This window comes from Mirounga leonina, unplaced genomic scaffold, assembly GCF_011800145.1.
Source record: "Mirounga leonina isolate KUSES-001 unplaced genomic scaffold, KU_Mleo_1.0 Mir_53, whole genome shotgun sequence".
Classification (NCBI taxonomy): Eukaryota; Metazoa; Chordata; class Mammalia; order Carnivora; family Phocidae; genus Mirounga; species Mirounga leonina.
Genome location: NW_023270807.1, coordinates 516,822 through 543,638, shown reverse-complemented (window position 1 = coordinate 543,638; position 26,817 = coordinate 516,822). Strand labels below are relative to the sequence as shown.

Here is a 26,817-nt window from a genome sequence, read left to right as displayed (position 1 = left end):
CCCCTTCTGTCTTTCTCTCTTTTTCTTCTCTATTAGACTTCCAGCATACACAGTGACAGTTTCTTCCTCACCTCCCACTTGCTTCTTAGCCCACCACAATCTGGAGTCAACTCCCACTACAACACTGAAACTGCTCTCAATACATTTGTCAACCATTTCATAATTACCAAATCTAAGGACACTTCTATTCCTTCCTTGACTTCTGGGAAGCTCTTTATAATGCCGACCGTGTCCTTCTTTATAGAACACCTCTGCTTCTCTGAATCTGCTTCTTCCTTGTTCTTCTCTTAGCTCTCATAACCATCAGGCTGCCCCTGGTGTCACTAGATTCCTACAAATTAGTCCATGTCCGTGTACTGGTTATTTTCTGGTGTCAGTACCCCGCTCGCCCTCCTATACTGTGTTCTGGACTGCTCGGCCTAGGTGTCTGTAAGGTATGCACTTCCCAGGCTTCCTAGACAGTTGGCTTCCTGTTAGATTCTCTCCGAAGGAGGCATTGGCAGGAGATAAGAAGGCAGAGAAACCGAGATGCTTCCTGCTTTAGTTTCTAACAGAGTGGCAGTTGTTGGTAGATATGGCAGCAGCAAGAATGGGTGATTCTGGACTCCAGCCTCCTAGGTAGAGAAAGCACCTTCTCGGTGATCCAGCCTTGAAGAAGATGGAACCTTTTTAGCAGATCCAGAACCTGCTATGATGGTGTCTGTCCCAGGGCAATAGCAGGTGTAGACAGGGATTCTGTATCAGGGGCAACAGGAGCTTCTGATTTCTAGGTATTCCTCTTTCCTATTTTGCCTCCAGACACATGCTTTTTCTTTTTGCACTTCTTGCCCTTTTAATACTGTTGTAACCAATTTTCTATATTAAATTCCCTCAGTCTGGAAGACCTAGAGTGGTTCTATCTTCCCGACTAGATCCTGGATGATAAGTGGTAAGAGGTTAGGGTTGAACCCATGCAGACTTATGTCCTTGTGTCACTTCCTGCTCCGTCTGCACGGTCTACTTGCAGTCTATCCACCACTTCTGTTTCAACATTTGTGCTGAGGACTCCCAAATTGAGTTTTTTCAGCCCCTACCTGAGATCCATACCCATATACCTCAAGTCTCCTGCGTGGCTCTTCCACTGGCATCTCAGATTCGACATGTACAACACTACTCATTCTCTTCTTCATCAAAACTTCTATGGCATTCTTTTCTATTTCAACGTAGTCCGTTACTGACCATCCATCCAGCCACCCAATCTAGAAATCTTAGTGTTAGCCTTGACCCCTCCACTGGGCTAATCAGTAGCCAAGCCCTTTATTTATTTATTTTTATTTATTTTTTAAGATTTTATTTATTTATTTGTCAGAGAGAGAGAGAGAGAGAGAGCACAAGCAGGGGGAGTGGGAGAGAGAGAAGCAGGCTCCCTGCTGAGCAAGGAGCCCGATGTGGGACTCGATCCCAGGACTCTGGGATCATGACCTGAGCCGAAGGCAGCTGCTTAACCGACTGAGCCACCCAGGCATCCCATTAGTAGCCAAGCCCTTTAGATTCTACCTCCTAATTATCTCAATATTCTATTCCCTCCATCTCCTCTGTTCATGACTTAATTCAGGCTCTTATCATTTCTCACCTAAATTATTGCTATATTGCTAAAAAAGAGTCGTGTGTGGGTGTGTGCAACTTTTTATTTTGATGCAATATACTATAGACTCTGACCAGCAGTTTTAGCTCAGTTTTCCAAGCTCCAGTCCATCCTTTGCAATGTCAGACCAATTTTTCTAAAATTCAAAATAATTGTGTCACTCCTCAGTTTTAATATCTCTAAAAGCCAGACCCTCTTTGTGGTATAACATGGCCTATGTGATCTGGCTCTTGCTTAAATTTCTAGCTCATCTTGACACTCCCCCACACCCCACTACCAAACAGGAACACAATCAGTAGCCTCTACACCATTCACATGCAACCACATAGAGGTCTCCAAGGGAGGGAGCTCTGAATGCCTTTGACCTTCACATATTTGCCTACCCCTTGCCCTAGAATGCTTTTCTCTTCCTTTGTTTTCTGCTGGTCAAATTGTTTTTTTTTTTTTTTTTTTTTTTTTTAAGATTCTTATAAGCCTTGATTATGTTCCACCTCTACTACTTTCAAAACACTTGGCACATTCTTTTTATTTTTTAAAAATATTTTATTTATTTAAGAGAGATTGAGAGAGAGAGAGATCATGAGCAGGGGGGAGGTGTAGAGGGAGAAACAGACTCCTCGCTGAGCAGGGATCTGGACAGGGGACTAGATCCCAGGACTCTGGGATCATGACTGGAGCCAAAGGCAGGCACTTAACCAACTGAGCCACCCAGGCGCCCTGACTTGGCACAGTCTTGTTTGAATACATTACATTGTTGTGTAATGATTTATTCATCCCCCTCCCCCCGCAACTAGACTTTAAGCTCTTTGAAGGGAGGAATACCCTTTATTCATCTTTGTATTTCTAGCTCTGGACCCAATACTAGCACTTACTAAATTTTCCATGTATTTCTGCAGAACGATTTAGAGCTAATGCCTGATGGATACCTTTCAGAGAGAGAAAGAGGAGGGAGGGCTGGAGGGAGGAGGAGGCGGGGTCTGAAGAGCCCTGGGAGTTTGGCGTGGGAAGAGGAGCTTCCCCATTGCCGCGTTCTGCCAGGAGGTTGTGCTGCTTTGAAGAGCCCATTACCTAGGTTACAGGCGGAAGCTGACAGCTTGATACTAAAGAGGGATCCCCAGCAGGAGGCAGACGTCCCTCCATTGTCTTCCCAGCCCAGTTACACACCCGACTCCCGCCCGGTTAAAGAGCCAAGTCTTGAGGAGGTTGCCGGCCCCGCGTCTCTCCCCAGCGACTGATGATGTTAAACCCTACACTTCCGTGATTGGTTTAGCCAAACGATAAGGGCAACTATTGGAAGCAGCGGGCGGAACCTGATCTGGGGAAGCAGTTTGGGGCCCGGGGTCCACTGGCTGGTAGCTCTTAGCCCACAGTGTGGTGTGAAGCTATGGATCATGAGCAGAGGCGGGGAGCTGCACTGCTAAGGCTGTTACACCTCCTGTGGTTGCTGCCCTACTCCCGGACCGCCCCTGAAGGTATGACAGTCCCTCTCGTTTACTCCAATCCTGACCGCTTAGAGCCGGGGGAGCCACTCAGAGCATTTGAAGTCTTCTTTGCATTTGAAGCCCTGTACTTTGTAAGTGGCGCGGGAAGTAGTGGCAACAATAGCAGAATTGGGAAAGAGATCAACTATGGATGGATGGCAAACAATGTCAGAGGTGCTTTATATATTCCACTTAAGACAATCTCTTGAAACAGAGATTATTATATCCATTTTACAGATGGAAAAAAATGAGACTCAGACTCTAAGTAACGTGGTCAAACTCACACAGTTGGAAGGGGGGCAGAGCTGGGATTTGAGCAAAGCAAATATTATTTCACTGTCCTATTTAGTCGTCTGCCCTGCACTCTGTCATCAACTCATCTTGGTGGTTCTTGAAAAGTCTCTTAACTTTATTGGTCCTTAGTTTCCTTCTTTGTAAAGGACAGGGCAGAATGGGAGAATAATCTGGAAGATCCCTCTTCCTCTAAATATCTATTACTCTAGGTATTGAGTACTGGGTAGAAAGTTTCACGCTAGTGTGTGTGGGGGGAGATTCTTGCCAGGAATTTCAAAGAATAGAGATTATTTCCTGCAACTTTGGGTCCCCCAGTCCTGTCATTGCAGGGGCTGGAGGGTTGAGGGAGGTGAAGACGTTTTCAGAGAGGTCTGGTGCTAATGAAGTGGCTGAAGAGAAGCCTGGAGATTGGTTTTTTCAGCTTACTGTGCTGTCTGGGGGTAAGATACACAGTGTCATTTGTGGCTTGGGGAGGCCGTGACCATTCCTTTACCCTCCCTTCTAAGACTGGGGAACCCACCCAAGGCCTTCAACATCAGTACGGTGGCCTTCTGTGGATTAGACGAAGATATCTTTTTTGGGAAGGATGCAGCCCTGTGCCAGGATGCGTGGCTTGGGGAGCAGAGTGCAGGCCCGAGGTTTCAACTTCCAACAATTTCCTTGGCTAGATGCCTTTGTGCAGCACACAAACACGCAACCAACATTGGGACTCCAAATCTGTCACTTTAGACAGTAGACCTTTTTTTACATTTTACAACTTTAGACGGTGGGCCTTTTTATGGGCAGGGGAAGTTTGGAGAGATCCTGTAATATCTTCTTCACCCCCACTGGGAGAGAGAGCCTGAGAGCCTAAGTAACAGACATAAAAAGGGGTTACACCCGAAGCCTACCCCCTCTGCCTGAAGCAGGCCTTGCTGTTTTCTAAGCTAAAGGGGAGGAGGAGAGTCCCCCCTCCCTGACTCACCCTGTCTCCTCTGCAGCTCCTACCCCAGCATGGCGGGATGAACTGCAAAACCACACGTTCCTGCACACGATATACTGCCAGAACTGGAGTCCCAGCATCGGCCTCTCGGAAGCCTATGATGGGGACCAGCTTTTCTCCTTCAACTTTTCCCAGAACACCCGAGTGCCTCGCCTGCCTGAATTTGCTGACTGGGCTCAGAAGCCTGGAGATACTTCCACGATTTTCTTTGACAAAGAGTTCTGCCAAGCTATGGTCCAGAAAATAGGACCCAAACTCGAAGGGCAAATCCCTGTGTCTAGAGGTCAGGGGTGTTTCTGGTGGTGCGGGGAGGGGCTGCATCTTAACCTCCTCAACCTGTGCGCTGAATTATTCCCTTTCACACCAGTCCCCTCATCTAATGCCTTTTGGGTCTCCCCTTACCAGCTATGGTCTACACTCTGTTTTTGTTGTGGGGCAAAGACACGTGCCTAGGACATAGTAGGTGTTCAGAGCTATTTATTGAACTTGATGAATGCAACAGGGACCAATTGTTGCCTACTGAATATTAATTAGAGCTTGTGTTGCTATGCTCAGTGGGATGGAAGGGGAGAAAGGAAGTATCCTAAGATGTGTCTGTGTTTGAATAAGAAGACAGCATGTGATTAGATGCCCGTGTGAAGTCTAGATAGGAAGCCCTGCAGGAAGTCAGGGTGGAGGGTCCCAGAGTAGCCTGGGTTTGGCTCTGCCTCTAGGTCCAGGTCTCATTCTTGCCTGGAGGAAGACCTCCCTTCAAGCCCCAGCTCCTCCCTCATCTCTTCTCCCAAAGCCCGTCCCGACAGACACTGTCTCTGTCCTCTCCTCTGTATGCCACGCCCCTTCCAAACTCAGGGGTACCATCTAAACTAGTTACTTCTTTCCCTCACACCTCAATCCTCCCACCAGGGTTTCCTATTGTTGACGTGTTCACCCTGAAGCCCCTGGAGTTTGGCAAGCCCAACACCCTGGTCTGTTTTGTCAGTAATCTCTTCCCACCCACGTTGACGGTGAACTGGCGGCATCACTTGGACCCTGTGGAAGGAATCGGGCCCACTTTTGTGTCTGCGGTTGATGAACTCCGCTTCCAGGCCTTTTCTTACTTAAACTTCACACCAGCACCCTCTGACCTATTCTCCTGCGTCGTGACTCATGAGATTGACAGCTACACAGCAGTTGCCTATTGGGGTGAGAATTTTCTCCTTGGAAGCCTGCTTCCTTTTGGGGGCAAAAAAGGATGGACCCATGGAAGGGCCTTCTTTTTCTACTTGGACTTTGTTGAAGTCCATTCCCACCCTGAGCAACTTTAATTTTTCATGCTTCTGTTTCTCCTGTTTCATCCCAGACACCCATGTAATTCCCCCAGGTGGGGGGGCTCACCGACCAAGTCTCCAGGCTGATCTGCTCCCCTTTTTCTCCAGTGCCCCATAATGCGCTGCCCTCTGACCTTCTGGAGAATGTGCTGTGTGGTGTGGCCTTTGGCTTGGGTGTGCTGGGCATCATTGTTGGCTTAGTCCTCATCATGTATTTCCGAAAGCCTTGCTCAGGTGGTAAGTCAGAGCGTCTGGAGTGGGTGGGTGAACCATGGGAGCCACATACAGTGGGGCGCGTGGGGGCATGCCCAGGGTCATCCTGCAGTATGGGGAGGCCTTTGGGTGGGGAGGCCTGAGTCAGGCACCATGAACATCCTCCCAGTTGGGGTCCCAGTTACACACACACACAGTTATCAGATCACAGGCATGGCTTTGAGTGGGAGAGGAGTGATATGGGGAGTTGTAGGAGGGGTGCTTGGAGATGACTTGGGGCCAAGGAGAGATCAACTTGTCTAGGATATGCAGCAGGCAGGGAGGGGCCTTTGGGGAGTAGGGGGGTCCCCCGATGGCTTCCCTCCATCCTTCTCCTCCTCAGATTGATTCTTCCCGACCAGAGTCTGGTGCCAGCAGTGTGGATCATGCATGCAGTGGGAGATCAGGTTTCCCACATCCAGCCCAAGATCTCTCCTTCTCCGAGCAGGAGTCCTTGGGACAGCCCGGGGGGTGTGCACGTGCGTGTTTATACAGGTTTCTCAGCTGGGGGCTCTACTGTCCCCGGGCTTGCACCCAGGGGAACCCAGAGTGGCTTTCCTATCACTACCACATTCCTTCCCACTTCAGGGCAATAAATCTTATTTCTTAATATTGCGTGGATTGTCATTTCAAATCCAACATGTAACCTGAACGTGGCTTGCCCTCATTAGGGAGGGAAATGGGGAAACCCCTAGCTCCTCCACTGACTCCTGTTCCCTGCTCTCAGCACCATACGATGGCTTTTACTCCTATCAGTTTGTGCAAAATACTTGAAAAATGAGGGCAGAGCTACTTTCTGATAATCTGCTCACAAAATGGTGGAGGAAGCTGATTGCAGATTTTCTTTTTTTTCATTTTACTGGTTGTGAAAATATTTATGGCTAGTAGAGGCTGCCTTGAGAAATATGTAACATTTCATAAGACAAATTCATTTTTTAAAAAGATTTATTTATTTATTTTAGAGAGAGAGGGAGAGAGGGAGAGAGAATGTGCACAGGCTTGAGAGAGCGTAGGGGGAAGGAGCAGAGGAAGAGTCTTAAGCAGATTCCATGCTGAGCGCAGAGCCCCACGTGGGGCTAGATCTCACCATCCTGAGACCATGACCTGAGCGGAAACCCAGAGTCAGCTGCTCAACTGACTGCACCACCCATCCACCCCAAACAAATTTATTTTTATTTTTCTCAGTATTTTTTGATTAGGCAAATGACTTACAAATTTGTTTATTTTTTAAAAATAAATCAGTTTATTTAAACTAAAATAAACACCAAAGTCATTTCATTAATTTCTCCCCTGACCCCTGCAACCACCAATTTGTTCTCCATATCTATGAATTCTTTTTTTTCTATTTTGATTTTTAATTTTTCTTTTAGATTCCACATATAAGAGAGATTGTATGTATCTGTCTTTCTCGTTTGACTTATTTCACTTCACATAATGCCCTTGGAATCCATTCATGTTGCCACAAATGGAAGAGTTTCCTTTTTTTTTTTTGTAACAGCTGAATAACATTTCATTGTTACGTGTGTTATATGTGTCCAGCCATATGGATATGTTACCATCCAGCTACTAATCGGCACTTAGGTTGTTTCCATGCCTTGGCTATTGTAAACAATGCTGAATGAACGTGGGGGTGCATATATCTTTTTGAGTGAGTGTTTTCATTTTCTTTGGATAAATACCCAGGAGTGGAATTGCTGGATCATATGGTAGTTCTATATTTAATTTTTTGAGGAACCTCCATACTGTTACTGACCGCTTGCGCGGTCTGTAGGTAGGACTGTAAATTGGTGCAGCCACTATAGAAAACAGTGTGGAGGGGACGCCTGGGTGGCTCAGTCAGTATCTGCCTTCGGCTCAGGTCATGATCCCAGGGTCCTGGGATCGAGTCCCGCATTGGGCTCCTTGCTCAGTGATAAGCCTGCTTCTCCCTCTGCCTGTCGCTCCCCCTGCTTGTGCTCTCTCTCTCTCCCTCTCGTTCTCTGACAAATAAATAAAATCTTAAAAAAAAAAAAACAGTGTGTGGGGCGCCTGGGTGGCTCAAATGGTTAAGCGTCTGCCTTCGGCTCAGGTCGTGATCTCGGGGTCCTGGGATCGAGTCCCGCATCGGGCTCCCTGCTCCTTGGGAGCCTGCTTCTCCCTCTGCCTCTCTCTGTCTCTAATGAATAAATAAATAAAATCTAAAATAAAAATAAAAACAACAACAACAACAAAAACAAAACAAAACAAAACAAAAACAGTGTGGAGGCCCCTTCTTGTATTTATTGCCATCATTTTAGGATAATATATCTTCTCAAAACAGCTTTGAAAGAGTGACCTTAATTTGAAAAGGAAAAAAACCCGAGGACTTAGGTGTAAGGTAATTCTCTTTTTTCTGATGAGTAGTTTTGGGTGGAAAAGCTTTGCCTTATATTTATCTGGCCATATATGATATTTCACTATGCTTTCTTCCATTTGTGTTATTGTTTTCCTTTCACATTTAGATCTTTATTGATTGGAATTTTTCCATATCATGGGAATAAGGATACAACTTTCTTTCCCTCCAAATAGTAAATTGATCTTCTTAATATCATTTACTAAATATTCCATTTATTCCCAGGGATTTTATACCAAGTTTCCCTATATGCATGGATTTGTCTCTGAATTGTTCAGTCCATTGGTTTGTCAGTTCCTATATCAGTATCATATTGTTTTAATTATTATGGCTTTTCATATGTTTTATTATTTGGCAGGGCTGGTTTTCATTTCTTTATCACTCACCTCTCCCAATACCCAAAGTCCCATTTTGCTCTTCTTTATCAAAATTGTCTGATACTCATGGATTTGATTTCCGTGCACATTTTAGAATCACTTTAACAAGTTCTCCCCAAGCCCTGCTATGATTTGGTTAGGACAGCATTTAGGTTAGTGATATGGGGAGAAATTGACTTCTTCGTTGTTAGGATGCCCCATCCATGAATATGTCTCTTCACTTTCTGAGGTGTTCATTTATGTAGTTTAATAAAGTTTTCCCTCTTATTCATAGAGTTCTTATACTTTTTAATGTTAATTTCTAAACATGCTATGGTTTTTATTACTATTATAAATGGCTAGCAATGTTCAATTATTTTCTGATTATTAGGAGCATAGAATTTAGAATCATAAATCCTCAGTTCAAGTCATGGTTCTTTTTTTTTTTTTTTAAGATTTTATTTATTTATTTGAGAGAGAGAGAATGAGAGAGAGAGAACACCTGAGAGGGGATAGGGTTAGAGGACGAAGCAGACTCCCTGCCGAGCAGGAAGCCCGATGCGGGACTCGATCCGGGGACTCGATCCAGGGACTCCAGGATCATGACCTGAGCCGAAGGCAGTCGCTTAACCAACTGAGCCACCCAGGCGCCCCAAGTCCTGGTTCTATTACTTAGTGTCTGAGTAAGGCTGGACAGTTGCTAACCTCCCTCTGCCTCCATTTTCTCATAGTTAAGATGGGAATGATAACATCATTCAAGAGTTGTGGTGGCAAATCAGGTAGAATATCCCCTAGCCGTGCAAGTCATTTGGCTGCAGGATGGAAGGATGATGGGCTAGTTACCCCAACTGTAACCCCAAGATTGGGGTCTGGAGAGTGAATCCTGTAGAGAAGAGGGAGTAGGAGGACAGAGGTGAGGTGGGGGTGGGGAGGGATGAGGTTGGACAGACTGGGAAGTAAGGTAATCTGGGCAGGGTGCAGGTGTGTGTAGTTTTGAGGAGACATTGAAGGAAGTCACAAATGTGGTCTCATGCTATGGGTTTTAGATTGCAAGTGATTGATGGGTTGAACAATTTTTGAGTTTATAAAATTGAGGCTTGAGTTGAAACCATCTGTCCAGAAGAGGAACCTGAGAGCTTGCAGGGAGCACCAGAAGGAAGTACCTAGAAGCGATTTATTATTATGGCCGTGCTCTCAGGAAGAGCGTGAGACCACATTTGTGACTTCCTTCAGTGTGTGATGCCAGGGATGCATTGTAGCTCCCTTTTGTTTTAGCCAATCCAGGCTCCTGGTAGACCCCCAACAGCACCTCAGAACATTGCGGAGCTTGCTGTGCTCTATGCCAGGACTGCGATGCCAGGGGCCTTCCTCTCCTGAACACGACTTCAGCCCAGCAGTCGGGGCTCACCTCCAGCAGCCCTCCGGGAGAGGGTTAATCTATAAGATTAACTTAATTATATGATTAAGATTATAATCATATAATCTTTTAAGATTATATGAGATAGCATGGAAATCGCCTACCTAAGAGCATCAGTTCCACCTCCCCGTCCACCCTGTCCATGCCCTCAATGATTTCTCTTTTCTCTTTCTTTTTTTTTCCCTTTTTTTTTCTCTTTTCTCTTTCAAGCACACTGGCCTTATCGCTTACTTGCTTTACCATAAACTCTTCTCTTTACAGATGTCTGTTCTCACTCCCCAGCTGACCTAAAGCGAATGACGTGGGAACAGAGTCCACGTCTCCTTGCTGGGCATTGCCTGTAATGCTCTGCACAGAAACGCCGCGGTTCGTCCACCCGTGGCGCCGTGGACAGCCGAGGGGGAGGCGCGGGAAAGGAGAGGACCCGTTCTCGGGGCTTGGGCAGCGCGGGTAGAAGAAAGAGAGCACGTGGGAACGAGGCTGCCTCACTCCTACGCTCCTGGCGGTCCTGGCACTACCGAAATGGCTGTCCGGTCACAATGGACAGGGCACTTGAAACGGTCTTTTGGGTTGATGCGCGGTGGGGGACAGAACTAGGTCTGAAAATTAGGAGGGAAGGGGAAAGGAAGAAAGCTCTTGGCTGAGCACGGGCCTCTGGGTTTTCTGTCCTGCCTTATTCTAGAAAGCACCCTCAGTCTTCTCCTTAATAGAGAAGTGAAATCTTCTGCATTTCCTGCTGCTGCCTCACGGAAGGTTTCACATCTCCTTTGGCTGCCCGAGCAGAGACCAGACAGGGAACTCCGTGTGGCCTCGGCTGGCTGGCGAGCGCCACCCCCGGCCACCCCCGCGCGGGCACGGGACCTCACCGCCGGCGTTCCTGCGCCCGCCAGCGCGAGCCTTGTAGACGGGGACAAAGATCCGGGCTCCCGCGAGGTCAGGCTCACTGCCCACCTTGGGGGGGTGGGGGGGGGGAGGAGGAAGAACGTCAGGGGGAAGTGCGCGTGCGAGTGGGGAAGAGTTCACACGGTTTGGAAACTGTCAAAAGAGAAAGCAAGGAGACGCTGGTTCTAAGAACAGAAGGAATTCTGAGAACAGGGAAACAAAGACTTGGGTGGTCCAGTGGCTTTTCCCTTTATCTGTCTCTCAGTGGGGGGCACCACTGGCTACTTTTATGTGGGTCATCTCAGCCCCAGGATGTAGTGAGTGTGTGGGCTTGCTCGTGTGCGTGCACCAGTGTGTGTCTGTGTGTGAATCTTTGGAGCTGTTTTCAAAACTGTAAAAGGAGGACGCTGGACAGATCTTTTAAGATTATATGAGATAGCATGGAAAGGGCCTACCTAGTATAGTATCAGTTCCAAAGTAGAAGCTCAACAAATTTTGGACTCACCACCCCCATTTTCTGCCCATTCCCGCTCACCTGATGGCTCATTAGAGGAGGTAGGATGTAGAAACATCTTATAATGAAGGCGGGGTTGAGAGCGGGGGTTGCTGGGAAATGCAACTTCAGTTAATCTCAATTAGTTACACGAGTCTTTTGTTTCTGATATTCATCTTTGTATTCATTTTTGGTACATGCTTCTTTTCTCTTCATAAGCATCGACTGTCCTGGGGTTGGGGGCTTTGGGGGAGGACAGATAAGTGTGGCGTCAAGGGGCTCTCTCCTAATCCTCTCTCATTTAGCTCACTACTAAATCAAATCCAAAAGCTTGCAGAAACTAATGCGGGGAGACGCAGCCCTGCAGCCACTGGGGAACAGAGAGAAGCCAATTTCAGGTTTTAAATTTGTGATGGAAAAAGCCACCAATTGTATAGTTCACAGTGGGATAGGAGAATGAATTGCCATTTAAAACCTGCCTTTTCCAGGGGAAGTAAAGGAGGGAAGCTTTATCTTATTTTTTCTAGTGGCTTCATAATGCGGGGACCTGCTCTGGGACAGATAGGACCAGTGGGAGAAACACACAGGAGAGTGTTAAGTTTGGGGGAGGCAGGCGAGCTTTGGGAACTGGCCCATTACCAGCTATTTATCAAGGGTTTAAGTGGCGTTGTCCTGCGGTCTGCCTTGAGATGGCTCAGAGTAGTTGAGGGTAGGATTTCCTAGCTCCAAAAAAGCAGGAAGGACGAAATGCAGCTCTGCAAGAAGCAATGGAATCCCAGGGAGAGATTTTCCAGTCTCTGTCTCTGACCTCTAAAGTGGAACTGCTTCCCTTATTCTGCAGTTGCGCTTTGAGGCCAGATAACCCTGCATTCTCCCTGTGCCTCCTTCCATCTTAACATCCCTGTCTCTGCCACCTGCTCCGGAAGGGCCTTTCAGCTCCCGCCTCCATCTCCCAGGTGACAGGACAGACCAAGGTTATGCAATATCTTTCTAAGTAACCTCTCTCTAAGGGACAGGAGAAGTTACCTAGTCTCAGTCTTGGAAGGATATTGAAGGGAAACAGTTAAACCAGTGGGCAGCCCAGGCTACATATGTTCTGGGAATATTGGGATTATTCTCTCCAGTGATCTAGGGAAATCCACCTACAGACTGGTCTTTCCCACAGGGAAAGAGTTAAGAGACATAGTTGTTTAAAGCCTAGGGCAGGATAAGATTTACCTGGTAACTGATGATGCTGGGCTGAAGCACTCAGTGATTTGTCTCTGTATTTGTCCCCGCCCATCTAACCATCTAAGCAATCTGACAACTGTTAGTTTGGGACTGATTTAGAAGAGCTGGTAGGAACAGGATTAGTATCTAGGGGCTGGGTGGCTCCAAATCACTCATTTAGTGGGGATCAAGGAGCTGGGGCTATACTCTATTCCTCTCAGGGTCTGGACATCATCTACCCAGGCTGGGGCTACAGGAGCAGGCGAGGACCCAGGGCCCCTGGAAGAATTGGTCCAGGGGACTGAATTCCTGGCGGGTCCCTAGAGCGGAGCATGACCACACTCCTGCCGTTGCTGCTGGGCCTCAGCCTGGGCTCCACTGGAGCAGGTAAGGGTTTCTGGCCTGGGACCCTCCCTTCCTCTGCTCCTTTGGGGCAAGGGAGTCACTTGGATCTGGACACCCCAGACTAGTTTGTCTCCCTGGTATATGCTCCAGTAGCACTTTGTACTTTGTATCTTTGTAGCAATTTTAAGATAATTGAACTGTATAATTATTTGTGTAATATATATCTTTTGCCAGGGGCGCCTGGGTGGCTCAGTTGGTTAAGCGGCTGCCTTCGGCTCAGGTCATGATCCTGGAGTCCCTGGATCGAGTCCCACATTGGGCTCCCTGCTCGGCAGGGAGTCTGCTTCTCCCTCTGACCCTCCCCCTTCTCATGTACTCGCTCTCATTCTCTCTCTCTCAAATAAAAATAAATAAATAAATCTTTTAAAAAATATATATATCTTTTGCCAGAGTGTAGGCAACGGCAATATCTGTCTTGTTTACTGCTGCATCCTGAGCTCCTAGCCCAGTGCCTGGCACGTATGTGTGTGTGCTTCATAAATATATGTGGAGTGAATATTTAATAATATATCCAGCCAACAAAGCTGGCTCTTCCCCTTGACCCCTTTTCTCTCTCAATAATTTGCCTTACTGAAGGTCTTGTCCTGGGTAAATTGTTGTGTTTAAACTAGCAAATAATTCCTGTTCCCATACTTAGTCTCATAAAAAGGAAACAGCATCTAAAAACTTTTCTGCTGCTACCATCTATTCCCTTAATCGGTGCTCTCAGAGACTTGAGTACACGAGCTTGGTCTGTAGATGCTGCCTGAGGCAGGAAAGCTACACCCCACTTGCTGGGTGTAACTGGGGCAGGAACTGGGTCTTGGGCTCCCTGCAGAGGTCTCTGAGCTGCCCCCTTTCTCTGGTTCCTGTAGGTGGCTTTATAGCCCATGTGGAAAGCACCTGTCTGTTGGATGATGATGGGACTCCAAAGGATTTCACATATTGTGTCTCCTTCAACAAGGATTTGCTGACGTGCTGGGATCCAGAGGAGGCCAAAATGGCCCCTTGTGAATTTGGCGCACTGAATGTTTTGGCCAATTACCTCTCAGAATACCTCAACCAACAGGAATCCCTGCTCCAGCGCTTGTCTAATGGGCTTCAGGACTGTGCCACACATACCCAGTCTTTCTGGGGATCACTGACCCACAGGACACGTAAGAAGAGAGGGGCACAAAGGGATTATCGGGAAGCACAGTTAGGAGAGGTGAGGCCAGGGAGAATCCCTCAATCCCTCCATAGGCAAGAGGTTGGAGATTTGGGCGGGAAAGAAGCACAAAATGTGTGGACCTGGATTGTAGAAAGAGTGAGTGTGGACCCTCAAAGGGTTGTTGATGGGGGTGGAACAGGAACAAAGAAGGGGAGGTGATGTTTGAGGCCAATGCGGTAAGAGAGTAAGCAGGCTTTCCATCTATTCAGGGCATCTCAGGATGCAGAGTCAAGTTCAACCAGGAGTGTGTCAGAATAACCAGAATGCCTTTTCCCAAAGTGCTCATGCCTCTTTATCATAGGTTCTGATGTTCTAGGTCTGGGATGGGCCCAGGCATGGGAATATTTAGAAAGCCTCTCAGGGGATTTCAACATGCTTTCTTGCCCCAAAGCCCTTGCACTGAGAATGACTTGAGATTGGTGAAAGAAAACATGGAGATCTCCATAAGACAGAGTAATATGTCTTAAGACGTTATTTCTGAACCATTTTTCTTAGAATTGCCTGGGGAAGGTGCTTGTAAAAAATACAAGCCCTTGATTGCCACTACAGATCCTCTCAGTGAAAATATTTGGGGATGCAACCTAGGGAACCCGCATTTTAACACAATTTCTTGGATTTTTATTTAAGATTTTGTTTGAAAAGCACCAAGGTGGAGGTAAGTAAGAGGGTCACCTAGGAGAATAAGCTAATAGAGAAGAGCAATATTAACAATCTCATTATTTCGGATTATGTTAATCCAAATTTAAGAGAGTTAGATCTGAGTTAGGCTCGTTTCCTTAAACTATCCAAGGGAAAAATGTTGCTTGATTCAGCCACTTAGTTTGTTAAATTAGATTTGAGGGCAGACATCTTTTCCTACCTTTACAAACCCCAACCTACAACTCTTGACAACTGTTAGCTTATATACTTGAAATAAATACAGGGACTTCTGAAACAGCTTGCAGTTCAGACCTGGCTTCTACTTAATGTGATCAACCGTAATTTTGGACCAGGAAAGAAGGGAAAGGGCAGTGAAGGAATGGGAGGAAATAAAGAGCAAAGCAGGAGTAAGTCTAACTCCTCTTTTTCAAAGGGATGTATGGAGGCACGGAGTGGGGGTGGGGGAGGCCACGAAGAGTTGAAGCTGGAAAGAAACGAGGTTGGAGAAAAAACCAGAATGGTGCCATCTTTCATGACCACGTTTTCCTCTTATGCAGGGCCACCAACTGTGCAAGTAGCCAAAACCACTCCTTTTAACACGAAGGAGCGTGTGATGCTGGCCTGCTATGTGTGGGGCTTCTATCCAGCTGATGTGACCATCTCGTGGAGGAAGAATGGGCAGCCTATCCCTTCTCACAGTAGTGCCCCTAAGATGGCCCAGCCCAATGGAGACTGGACATATCAGACCGTCTCCCATTTAGCTACAACCCCCTCTTATGGGGACACCTACACTTGTGTGGTGGAGCACATTGGGGCTCCTGAGCCCGTCTCTGAGGACTGGAGTAAGTGCACGGCGGGTGGGAGGAATTAGGGTTGAAGCAGAGAGCTACTGCGAGTGGGTGGTTGAAAAGGAACACCAACGTCTTGGCACAGGGAGTGACATGTGGACAGGTCCACGGAATATGGCAGGGAGGAAGATGCTGAGAATGAGCAGCCAGCCTGGAGGAACTGGTGGAGAGTTGATGACCAGAGATGGGGCAGTGGGTGGTTGATGTTGTGTGTCTGAGAGTGGCAGGGGAGCAGAATGGCTATCCTGAAAAGAGGATGTGGTTTGGTGACCATGTTTTCACAACCAAAATTTGTGATGCAACATTTTAGGATCCTCAGATTTCAACTATTCTGTTGTCTGGTCAGGAATGGGAATTGAAGGAATAAAAAAGGTTTCAGAAGAAACGGAACTTTCTTTTGGTGTGGGGGCAGTACTAAATTTGGGCCGCTCTGTCAGGGAAGAAAAAGCCTGGCTGACAAACACTTTGGTTTACATGCTTGGGGGCTAATGAACAAGGAACCAATTACCACTGTTTGAACCCCAGGATTGGAAGTAGTTAAATGTACCAAGAGATTTGGTACACAGATTTGGGGAAAGAGAAGAGGGAACAATGAGGAAGAGGAGGGGAATCTATGAAGGGCTAGGCAACAGAATCCTAGACTGGCTGCTGAGACTGGGCTCCCCCTTTGGGGAGTGCTGTCTTGCTGGGCAGCGGAGAAAGGCATGAAGAGCAGAGAGAGGAACCCACAGGTGCACCGGAACTCTCCTGGGAAAGTCTCCTCCCCAGTATGCACCAGAGCTTCCTTTGGTGATGGAATGTTCATTTTAGCATGGGGGAAGGAGTCCAGGTGCGGTGGGATTCAGAGTACAGTGGGTTCCAGGAAGTGGGAGCTATGGAGTGGGATGGAGACAGGTTCTGGAAATCTGGATGTAGACAGGAGGAGATACCTCAGTAGTCAGACAACGCGTGGAATGGGATCATTGAGAGTTAAGAAAGGTGGAATGACATTTTAATAGACAAATAGGTAGAGCACATAAGGGAGCAAACATTGTCACTATGGGGTAAATGGAGAGGGGAATGAGGAATCCTTTATTCTTTGGTGAGGGAAACTTCAGGGTGAAGGAAGGAAAAAAGATGCCTTGAGAGCCCCCACTGTATTAGAGAGGACCTAGAAGCTAGGGTGCTAACTCTCGTGAGGGGGTCCCCCAGGGCTACTCTAGGAGTACAGAGCTACGGAATGGGGATTTTTGAGGAAAGTCTGTCTCCTTGGGTGTAGGTTGGTGTGCGCTTGGCACTTTTGAACCTACTAGGTGGAGGTCACACTAAATTATGTTGCTCTGGCAATGAGCGACAGATCGGTTCTAGTAAGTTTCTATTTTTGCAGCACATGGGCTGTCCCCGATGCAGACAGTGAAGGTTTCTGTGTCTGCAGTGACTCTGGGCCTGGGCTTCATCATTTTCACTCTTGGTTTGCTCAGCTGGCGGAGAGCTGGCTCGTCTGGTGAGTGCCGCCCCTGACCTCCTGTTGCCAATCTCACTCCCAATTTCTGTTCACTTTTTATTCGTGACTTGTTTTCCCATTGCTACCTCATTTGCTGTAACACCAGATACTTTTATCTATAGACTGTCCTCTAATCAGATATTTTCTTCTCCTAGGCTACATTTTCCTCCCTGGGGCCAGTTATCCAGAAGGTAACATCTCTGTTGGTCTGTTTGCCTACTGGTCCTTTGGAGGGGTGAGAGATCTCGGGAGTCAGTGTTGGGCTCAGCTAATGGTGCTTATAGTGGGGGTGACGTTCCACCAGGATGTAGCCAAGAGCATAATTTAAACTGCCATTGTTGGGATTAGGAGCAGGAAGGAGGAGCACCTACACACCCTTCTTCTATCCAATGGAGCATCTATGGGGAGACGACTGAAAGTGGCTTTGTAGTATTAGTCCTTGGTGGTCTAGAATTTTTGATATCACTGTATTAAGGGCTCTGGCATGGATGGTTATAGAAACAGAGGATGGGGTCAAGTTGGTTTGAAGCCTTATTATTTCCTTTTTATTTCTTCTGCAGGTCAACACGTCAATTAGAGGCAGAGTCCTACACCTTCTACCCCAAGTGTGAAGATTCAAACTCTTAGTGATGCTGCTGTGTCCCCCCACCATCCTCAGACCCTACAAATTTTCTTGGATCCTATGGTTTCTCCATTCAGATCTTTGAACTTCCCAGCCGACCCCATGTACACCTTAGCAAGTTGGGGGAACTCATTCCTGGGAATATTCTGTAATCAAGTTGTCATCCATCCAAATAAAGAGGCTATATTTCTGGGTCAAATATCATCTGGGGAGGGAGGTTAAAGGCCTTTCTGGAGGCCACACTGTGCCACAGGGGCCATTGAGTCGCTGGCGGTCATCTCTGAGGAATAAACTCTGGTTGAAATAGTTTTTCTATGCTTTTTCCTGAGGCCCTGGGGAGGGACCATGAGCAGAGTTATGGTTGGGGTTACTTCTCTCCTACTTGAGTGGAGGAGTCAGTACTTCCTCCTGATTATTCCCTCTAGACATGACAGAACTGGGGGCAGTTTTCTGATCTATAATTCCTAAGAAGAAATTAAGCTATGGTTGAATGGAGTCACAGAATCAGGGAGAGGCAGGGAATTGACAGATTACTTACTTCATAAGGGGTCTTAGGAGGATTGAGTGAGTTCATACTTGCAGATGGGTAAGAACATTGCTGGCACATGCTGAGCCCATAAGAGAGATGTTAGTTATTACTTGTTACTCAACTTTCTGGGCCAGGCATTGGACCAGGTACTTTGCATGCATTATTTTGTTGATCCTCATCACAACCCTGATGCAGATCCTCAGATAGGACTCAGGGGGGCAGAACTTAACTTCAGATGGGAGTTCTGCACAGTTACTTCTTCCAAACCCTAAGTGGGGAAGAGCTCAAGTGCTTATTATGACCTAGGTGCTGGGCTAAGTGCTTTGTATTTGTATCTCTTTTACTTCTTACAATAATCCCAGGAGGAAAAGATTGTCTCCTTTCATGTCACGGGTGAAGAAAGCAAGGTTCGGAGTGTGAATGACTTGTCCAAGATCAAAGAACAAATTTTCTATAGGATGTTTGTCTACCTTAGCTGGAAGTAAGTAGATGGCTTTATCCAGAGGATCCTCATGCTGGGGAGCACACCACCCTTCAGAGCCACGCTTTCATTCCCTTTTACCCCCAACCCAAGGGCCATCCACTGTTGGGGTACAGATTTCTCACTGTAGAAGGGAGGTGTATTTTGTTTCCGGTGAGGGGCGACACCTGCTGGACACAGAAAACTGGGCAATGGCATAGTTTTTGGAATTAGAGTTGGACACTAGACTTTGGGCAAGGAAAAGAAACCAGAAGTGAAGACAAGTATTGAAGCAGCTTAGCCTAAGAGGATGTTGTGGAGGGAGAACAAGGGGCTATGGATGCATATTTGCATGTGTGTGTCTATATGGGAATCCGTAAGATCAGAATCTGATGAGCTGGAGGAAGAGGCAGAAGACAGACTGCAGAACCTTCTTGTGTGCTGCTTTCCATGAATGTGTGTGTTTCCGTGTGGGTGTGAGGGGTGGTCATGGGGGCTAGAACCCTTCATCCTTGGACTGTTTCTGTGCTGATGGGGGACTACAGAGGAATGGCAGAAGCACTGGTCTTATGGGCTTGATGTCCAAAGTAGGTGCTCAGGGTTTGTCCAACCAGTGAATCGATCTCTTCCACATCCATGGTTTCCCCAGAAGGATCCTTGTGATCAGAGCATTTGTTCTGGAAGGAGTTTCCTGGAGAAGTCAATGGGAGGGGAAAGTGCTCATGAATTTAAAACGGTTATTCTCTGAGCAAGGCCATATAAGGTCGGAAGAGGGAAAGTGCTGTGTGCTGTGCTAATTGGCAAATGTAGGCTCAGAAATTAATGTCTAGAGGTTTTATCAGTTTTATATTTATTTTTTTGCATTTATATATAGCATTTAATGAATAAGCTTGTGTATCATGTAAATAATCTTCCACCTCTCCCTGACTTAATTTAAAAACTTGCTGTTTAAAGTCTTAATGTTGTTTCATTTTCGTTTTTCCATTCATGGTTTTTGTTTTTGTTTGGTTGACAAAGCAAATTCCTTTTGAAGTGCTAGTCTGGTCTGGGGGTAGGGCTTTGGGTGGTGTCTCTGATTTTGAGGAAGCTGCACATCCAAAGGGTCTGGGTCTGGTCACAGCAGTGGGAATCAAAGTGACAAGACCCCCAGGGGAAGGAAGGAGAGAGTCAGCTAATTGGATAGCTTCCAGTCCTCCTCTGGAGATTCTTGGCAGGCTTCTCTCTGCCCTAACTTTGTGTGTTTTTGTTTTATAGGGAAGGCTGTCCCTTTCCAGATAAGGAGTAAGAAAAAGTGCCACGTAGGTCTCCTGGGATCCAGGAAACCAGATGAGGGAGAAAAGGGAGGAACTACATGTCCTTACATGGGGTGATGAGATGTGCTTGGATGAAAAGAAGTGGGGTAATGGTGGGCCAGCTCCAGGACTGTGTGAGGAGAGTAGAATGTTAAACATAATCAAAGGCCAAAAAGGTGTGTGTGTGGGGGGGGTGGGGGGTGGGGGGGGGGAGAGAGGCAGTTAGGCTTTTGGGTTATATCTAATCCAGTTGGTACAACACATGGTCTCTCCTTTCAATGTTTTGCTCATTTTAAAAGCTGAACTTGGAGCTGGAATCGACTTTAAAGGTCATCTAGTCCAACTGTCCACCCATAAAAGGGCTGGGTCTGTGTTCACGAGGACATGCAGAATGCAGGGAGTCCCTTCGATCCTTGGGGCAGATACCAATACTTTAGAGAACTGTGTTGACCTCAAGTTTGAGGCTCTTCTTTTGATATGATTTCAATTATGTATGGGGTCTAAAAAAACCCCCAACAAATGAATAAACAAACAAAAAGCTGAATCAGACCTATAAACACAAGAGAACAAACTTATGGTTGCCAGAGGGAAGGGGGTGGAGGCTTGGGCAACATGGGTGAAGGGGAGTGGGAGACACAGGCTTCCAGTTATGGAATGAATGAGTCACAGGAATAAAAGGCACAGCGTGAGGCATATAGTCAGTGATATGGTAATAGTGTTGTGTGGTGACAGATGGGAGCTACGCATGTGGTGAGCACAGCATAAAGTAGAGAGAAGTTGAATCACTAGGTTGTACACCTGAAACTAATGTACCACTGTGTGTTAACTATACTCAGATTAAAAAAAAAAAAAAAAAGACAATGGGAATAAAACTCAAATACACCATGGGAGGGTGTATCCTCAGTGCTTTTTTTCCTGAGTGACAACATGCTCCTGTGTTCCAGCTTCTCTTTGTTTCCTTACTCATGTACACAGTCATGTGAAAAGACCAGAAAAAGCTTGGTATTTAATCTCCATGTTTATTTAGGAAAATTACTTTTGCCAGGCCAGTCCCCAGGGGCTGCAGAGAGTGGAAAGACCCCAAACCCAAAAAGATTGCTCCCCGAGGCGGGAGGACTCACCTGCTCTCCTGACCCTTCCTCTCCCACGTTTCCACTACAAATGAGTTTCCAAGAGCCTTTGGCCAGACTGGCCAGAGGCAGGGCATGAAGAAAGAAATGACTTTCATTGTCCCAGGGCCTCAACAGAAAACAGATGACACACTCAAAATAGGATAGTTCAAGGGGAGTCTATTTACAAGGAAGTATTTCCAAAGAAGTAGGTGGGGGATAGCACCGTGTAACCTGGGAGTAGCAGCAGCTGACCTGTGACTACCCCAAGGTCCCAAGAGGCAAGGGACTGGAGGGGTTATCAGAATTCAGAAGGAGCCAGTCCTACAGTGTCACTAGCTTGCCCGCAACAGTGCCCTTCAGTCAAGGGACACAGCCAGTCTAAAGTGACCTTGCGAGGGAACCAAAGGAGTAAAGACCCTGACCTCGAGCTCCGCCTCCCTCTATTCTCAGAGCAAGGCTGAAAGCAAGGGCAAGCCAAGGAGCTCGGGACCCTGTGATGTCCTACAGGCCAGCACTTGGGACAAAACCCAGGGTGGAGAAATGTGGATCTAGAAGGACAGATGTAGGACAGTTGGTGCATTCATAACACGAAAGAAAGAAACCAAAGTCGGGGCAGTGGGGGTGGTGGTGGGGGTGTAAAGATACAAAACTTGGGCTTCCTTTGGCCTCGGGCGGGGACAAGACCTCAGTAATAACAGAAGACTGTCATTTCCTGCTCAGGGACCTGAGAGAATACTCCTTTCTGGTCTCCCCTGCCCTAGCCCAAGGCTTATGTAACTCTTTGTGGATCTTTATTTTTTCCAGACATATTGTACTGTAAGTTTTTTGAGTTCCTCAGAATTAAAGCTGAAGCTTGCCTGAGGTTATACTGCGCTTATTGAGCAGTTTGGGGATAACTGACTTCTTTTTATTATTAAGTCATCCCATGCAAAAAACGGAGGGTATTTCCCCATCTATTCGAATCATCTTCTTTGCTCTTTATTATGCTTTTTAAAATTCACTTTTTCATCGTGGTCCTGTGCATGCTCAGTTAATTCTTTGATATTTTACAGACTTTGTTGTCATTATGATTCATTATCTTATTGTAATTTTATTTTCAAATCAGTTATTTCTGGTGTAGAGAAGTGTAACCAATATTAAACAAGTGGAGTAAAAAAAGAACAACATTTACCATTTTAACCATTTGGAAGTGTATATTTCAGTAGCATTAAGAACCTTCACAGTGCTGTGCAGCAAATCTCCAAAACTGTCTCATTATGCAAAACTGAATTTCAGTACCCATTAAACAACAACTCCCTATTTCCCTTTCTCCTCAGCCCTGGTCACCACCATATTACTTTCTGTTTCTATGAATTTGACTACGTTAGTTACTTGATGTAAGTGCAATCATACAGTATTTGACGTGAATAGGATTTCTCTAAATGTGATATGCAAATGGCTGACGAGCATATAAAAAGATGTTCAACATCACTAATCATTAGAGAAATGCAAATCAAAACCACAATGAAATATCACTTCACACCCATTAGGATGGCTAATATCAAGAAAAAAAAAGCAGGTACTTGAACAGATATTTGCACACCCATGTTCACAGAAGCATTATTCACAAAAGCCAAGAATGCATAAACAAGATGTGGGATATCCATACAATGGAATAGTATTTGGCCTTAAAAAGGGAAGGAAATCCTGATCCATGCTACAACATGGATGAACTCTAAGGACATTATGCTAAGTGAAATAAGGCAGTCAAAATGACAAATACTGTATTCTACCATATTAAATCCCTAAAACTCTTAATTAGTTTTCTTTTTCATAGCATTGACCAGGACCTCTAGGGCTATACTAGATAGTAGCAGTGACAATGAGCATTATTGTTAAAGGAAATGCAACCAAATGTTCTCCATTAATTACAGTGTTTGCTGTTGGTTTTTAAAAAAATAAACTTGTTATTTGAGATAATTGTAGATTCACATGCAGTAGTAAAAAAAAAAATAGTACAAACAGCTCCCACGTACCTTTTCCCCTCTTTCCCCTGGTGATGACATCTTGCAAAGTTATGGTACACTATCACAACCAGGATATGCAATACAGTTAAAATATAGAACATTTCTATCATCACAAGGATCCCTCGTATTGTGCTTTTATAACCACACCCACTTCCCTATTGCCCCACGTCCTCCTTAACCCCTGGCAGTTGCTAATCTGTTCTCTATTTCTGTATTTTGTCATTTCAAAAATGTTTTATACAGTATATAACTTTTTGGGATTGGCCTTTTTCTCTCAGCATATTTCTCTGTAGATTACACAAGGTTGTTATATATATACAGTTTCTTATTGCTGAGTTGTATTCCATGGTACGGCTATAGCAGTTAGTTGAAGGTTATTTGGATTGTTTCCAGTATTTAGGTAATATAAATAAATCTGCTCTAAACATTTACATATAGGTTTTTGTGTGGACATAAGTCTTCAGTTCTCTAAGATAAATGCCCAGGAGTGTAACTGCTGAATCGCGCAGTAGTTGCATGTTTAGTTTTAAAGAAAGTACCAAACTGTTTTCTCAAGTGGCTGTACCAGCAATGTATGAGCAATCCAGTTTTTCCACATCCCCACTAGCATTTGGCATTGCCAGTGTTTTTCATTTAAGGCATTTTAACATGTGGATGGCTGTTCGTTCTTTCTTTCTTCTTCTTTTCTTTCTTTCTCCTTTCTTTTTCTTCTTTCTTTCTTTTTTAAAGATTTATTTATTCATTTGTCAGAGAGAGAGAAAGCACAAGCAGGGGGAGTGGCAGAGGGAGAAGCAGGCTCCCCACTCAGCAGGGAGCCCAATGTGGGGCACGATCCCAGGATTCTGGGATCATGACCCAAGCCGAAGGCAGACGCTTAACTGACTGAGCCACCCAGGAGTCCCTATCTCATTGTTGCTCTAATTTGCATTTCCCTAATGGCTATTATTGAACATCATTTCATTTGCTTACTTGCCATTTGTGTACCCTACTCTGTGAAACGTCTCTTCATTTCTTCTATTTTCTAATTAGAGTGTTTGCTTTTTACTGTTGAGTTTTCAGAGTTTGTTGTATATTCCAGATACTGGTTCTTTTTTGGACACATGGTTTGCAAATATTTCCTTCCATCATGTATCTTGTCTTTTCATCCTTTTCACAGGTTTTTCACAGAGCAAATGTTTCTAATTTTGATGAGGTCCAATTTATTATTTCCTTTTATGAGTCATGCTTTTGTTGTCAACTCTAAGAATTTTTTGCCTAGCTCTGCATCCTGAAGATTTCCTCTAATTTTTAAAAAAATTATCTTTTACATTTAAGTCCATAATCCATATTAGTTAGGTTGAGCAGCTGCTGCTTCTGGCTCTCCTTCTCCACTCTGCACTTGATCTTAGCCAAAAGGCCGAGAAGCGATCTCTCCTTCTCCACTCTGTTTACCTTTTCTTTTCTTGCATTATTTACCAGATAGAACTTTTAACACCATGTTGAATAAGAGTGGTGAGAATGGGTATCTTACCTTGTCCCTAGTCTTACAGGAAAAGCATTCAGTCTTTCACCATTAAGTATAATGTTAGCTCTAGGCCTTTTCCTTTTTTCTCTTTCTTTAAAACAAGTTAAGAATGTTCCCTTTATTCCCCTTTTTTCTGAGTTTTTGTTATGAATGGGTATTAACTTTAATCAAATTCTTTTCCTGCATTGGTTGATATAAGTGTGTTGATTTGATCATTTTGCTTCATTAGCCTGATAATATGGTAGAATACACTGATTGATTTTTGAATATTGAACCAGCTTCACATCCCTGGGAAAACCTCAATGGTTGGAGTGTGTACTGTTTTTTTTTTTTTTTAATATATTGCCAAATCATATTTGCTAATAATTTTTTAAGGATTTTTGTGCTTATAATAATGCAGGATATAGGTATGTAGTTTTCTTTTTCATTTGGTTTTGATATTAGAGTAATATTGGTTTCATAAAATGAACTGGGAAGTGTTTCCCTCCTCTTCTGCAACAGAGTGTGTAGAATTGGTGTTAATTCTTCTTTAAATGTTTGGTAGAATTCTCCAGTGAAGCCATCTGGGCCCAGAGTTTCCCTTTTGAAAATGTAAATTTCAAATTCCAAATTCAACACCTTAGTAGTTTCATAGGGCTATTTAAATTACCTGTTTCATATTGGGTGAGTTGTAATAGTTTGTCTTTTTTGAGGAACTGGTCCATTTTGTTTACATTCTCAAATTTATGTTTATAGAGTTGTTTGTAGTATTCCCTTATTATCTTTTTGATGTCTGCAGGGTCTGTCTTGATATTCCCTGTTTCATTACTGATGTCAGCGATTTCTGTCCTCTTTGTCAGTCTTGTTAGAGTTTCATCAATTTGTTGATCTTTTTTTTAATTTTTAAAGATTTTATTTGACAGAGAGAGACACAGCGAGAGAGGGAACACAAGCAGGGGGAGTGGGAGAGGGAGAAGCAGGCTTCCCGCCGAGCAGGGAGCCCAATGAGGGGCTCGATCCCAGGACCCTGGGATCATGACCTGAGCCCAAGGCAGACAGACGCTTAACGACTGAACCACCCAGGTGCCCCTTCCTTTTTTTTTTTTTTAATGTATGCTTTTCATGCTATAAATTCCCCTCTCAGCACTGCTTTAACTATGTTCCCTAGGCTTTGATACATTGTATTTTAATTTTTATTCAATTCAATGTATCTTTTAGTTCCCATGAGACTTACTGTTTGACCCAGGGATTATTTTTAAATGATTGCTAATTTTTCAAGTGTTTGAAGATTTTCCTGTCATCTTTCTGTTACTGATTTCTAGTTTAATTTTATTGCAGTCAGAGAACATAACTCTGTATGATTTCAATTCTTTTAAATTTATCGACATTTGTTTTATGGCCCCAGATATATCCATCTTGATATATATTCCTTGGGCACTTGAAAAGAATGTGTATTAGGCTGTTGTTAGGTGGAGTGTTTTATAAATGTGAGTTAGACCCCATTGGTCGATAGTATTGCTGAGTTCTTTATCCTTGCTGATACTCTGTTTAATTGTTCTATTACTTGTTGAGAGAGTTATGTTGAAGTCTCCAACTATAATTGTGGATTTTTTTTTTTTTGAGATCGACTGCATGCACATGCACACGAGCGATGGGGGGTAGGGCAGAGGGAGAGAGAGAATCTTTTTTTTTTTTAATTTTTTTTTTAAAGATTTTATTTATTTATTTGAGAGAGAGAGAATGAAAGACAGAGAGCATGAGAGGGAGGAGGGTCAGAGAGAGAAGCAGACTCCCCGCTGAGCAGGGAGCCCTATGCGGGACTCGATCCCGGCACTCCAGGATCGTGACCTGAGCGGAAGGCAGTCGCTTAACCAACTGAGCCACCCAGGCGCCCCGGGAGAGAGAGAATCTTAAGCAGGCTCCACACTCAGTGCAGAGTCAGACACAAGGCTCATTCTCATGACCCTGAGATCATGACCTGAGCTGAAATCAAGAGTCGGATGCTTAACTGACTGAGCCACTCAGGCGCCCTTATAATTGTGGATTTTATGTTTTTGCTTCATATATTTTGCAGCTTGTAC

At 45.1% G+C, this 26,817-nt stretch overlaps 1 protein-coding gene across 4 annotated transcripts; it reads left to right on the top strand.

The window, feature by feature from the left end:
* Nucleotides 1-2,934: 2,934 nt before the first annotated feature.
* On the top strand, nucleotides 2,935-18,161 carry LOC118000703 (HLA class II histocompatibility antigen, DM alpha chain). 4 transcript variants are annotated; one of them, XM_034990539.1, is made up of 9 exons: nucleotides 2,935-3,096; nucleotides 4,380-4,664; nucleotides 5,285-5,563; nucleotides 5,797-5,925; nucleotides 13,928-14,209; nucleotides 15,459-15,743; nucleotides 17,116-17,232; nucleotides 17,388-17,423; nucleotides 17,793-18,161. In XM_034990539.1, exons 1-9 carry the CDS (start codon nucleotides 3,009-3,011, stop codon nucleotides 17,807-17,809), a joined length of 1,518 nt encoding a protein of 505 aa, XP_034846430.1. In that variant the 5' UTR covers nucleotides 2,935-3,008; the 3' UTR covers nucleotides 17,810-18,161. The 4 variants fall into 4 exon arrangements, with proteins under 4 accessions (XP_034846430.1, XP_034846433.1, XP_034846432.1 ...); XM_034990541.1 differs by lacking the exons at nucleotides 2,935-3,096; nucleotides 4,380-4,664; nucleotides 5,285-5,563; nucleotides 5,797-5,925 and adding exons at nucleotides 10,531-11,017; nucleotides 12,890-13,055; XM_034990540.1 differs by lacking the exons at nucleotides 2,935-3,096; nucleotides 4,380-4,664; nucleotides 5,285-5,563; nucleotides 5,797-5,925 and adding exons at nucleotides 11,127-11,521; nucleotides 12,890-13,055.
* Nucleotides 18,162-26,817: the final 8,656 nt, after the last annotated feature.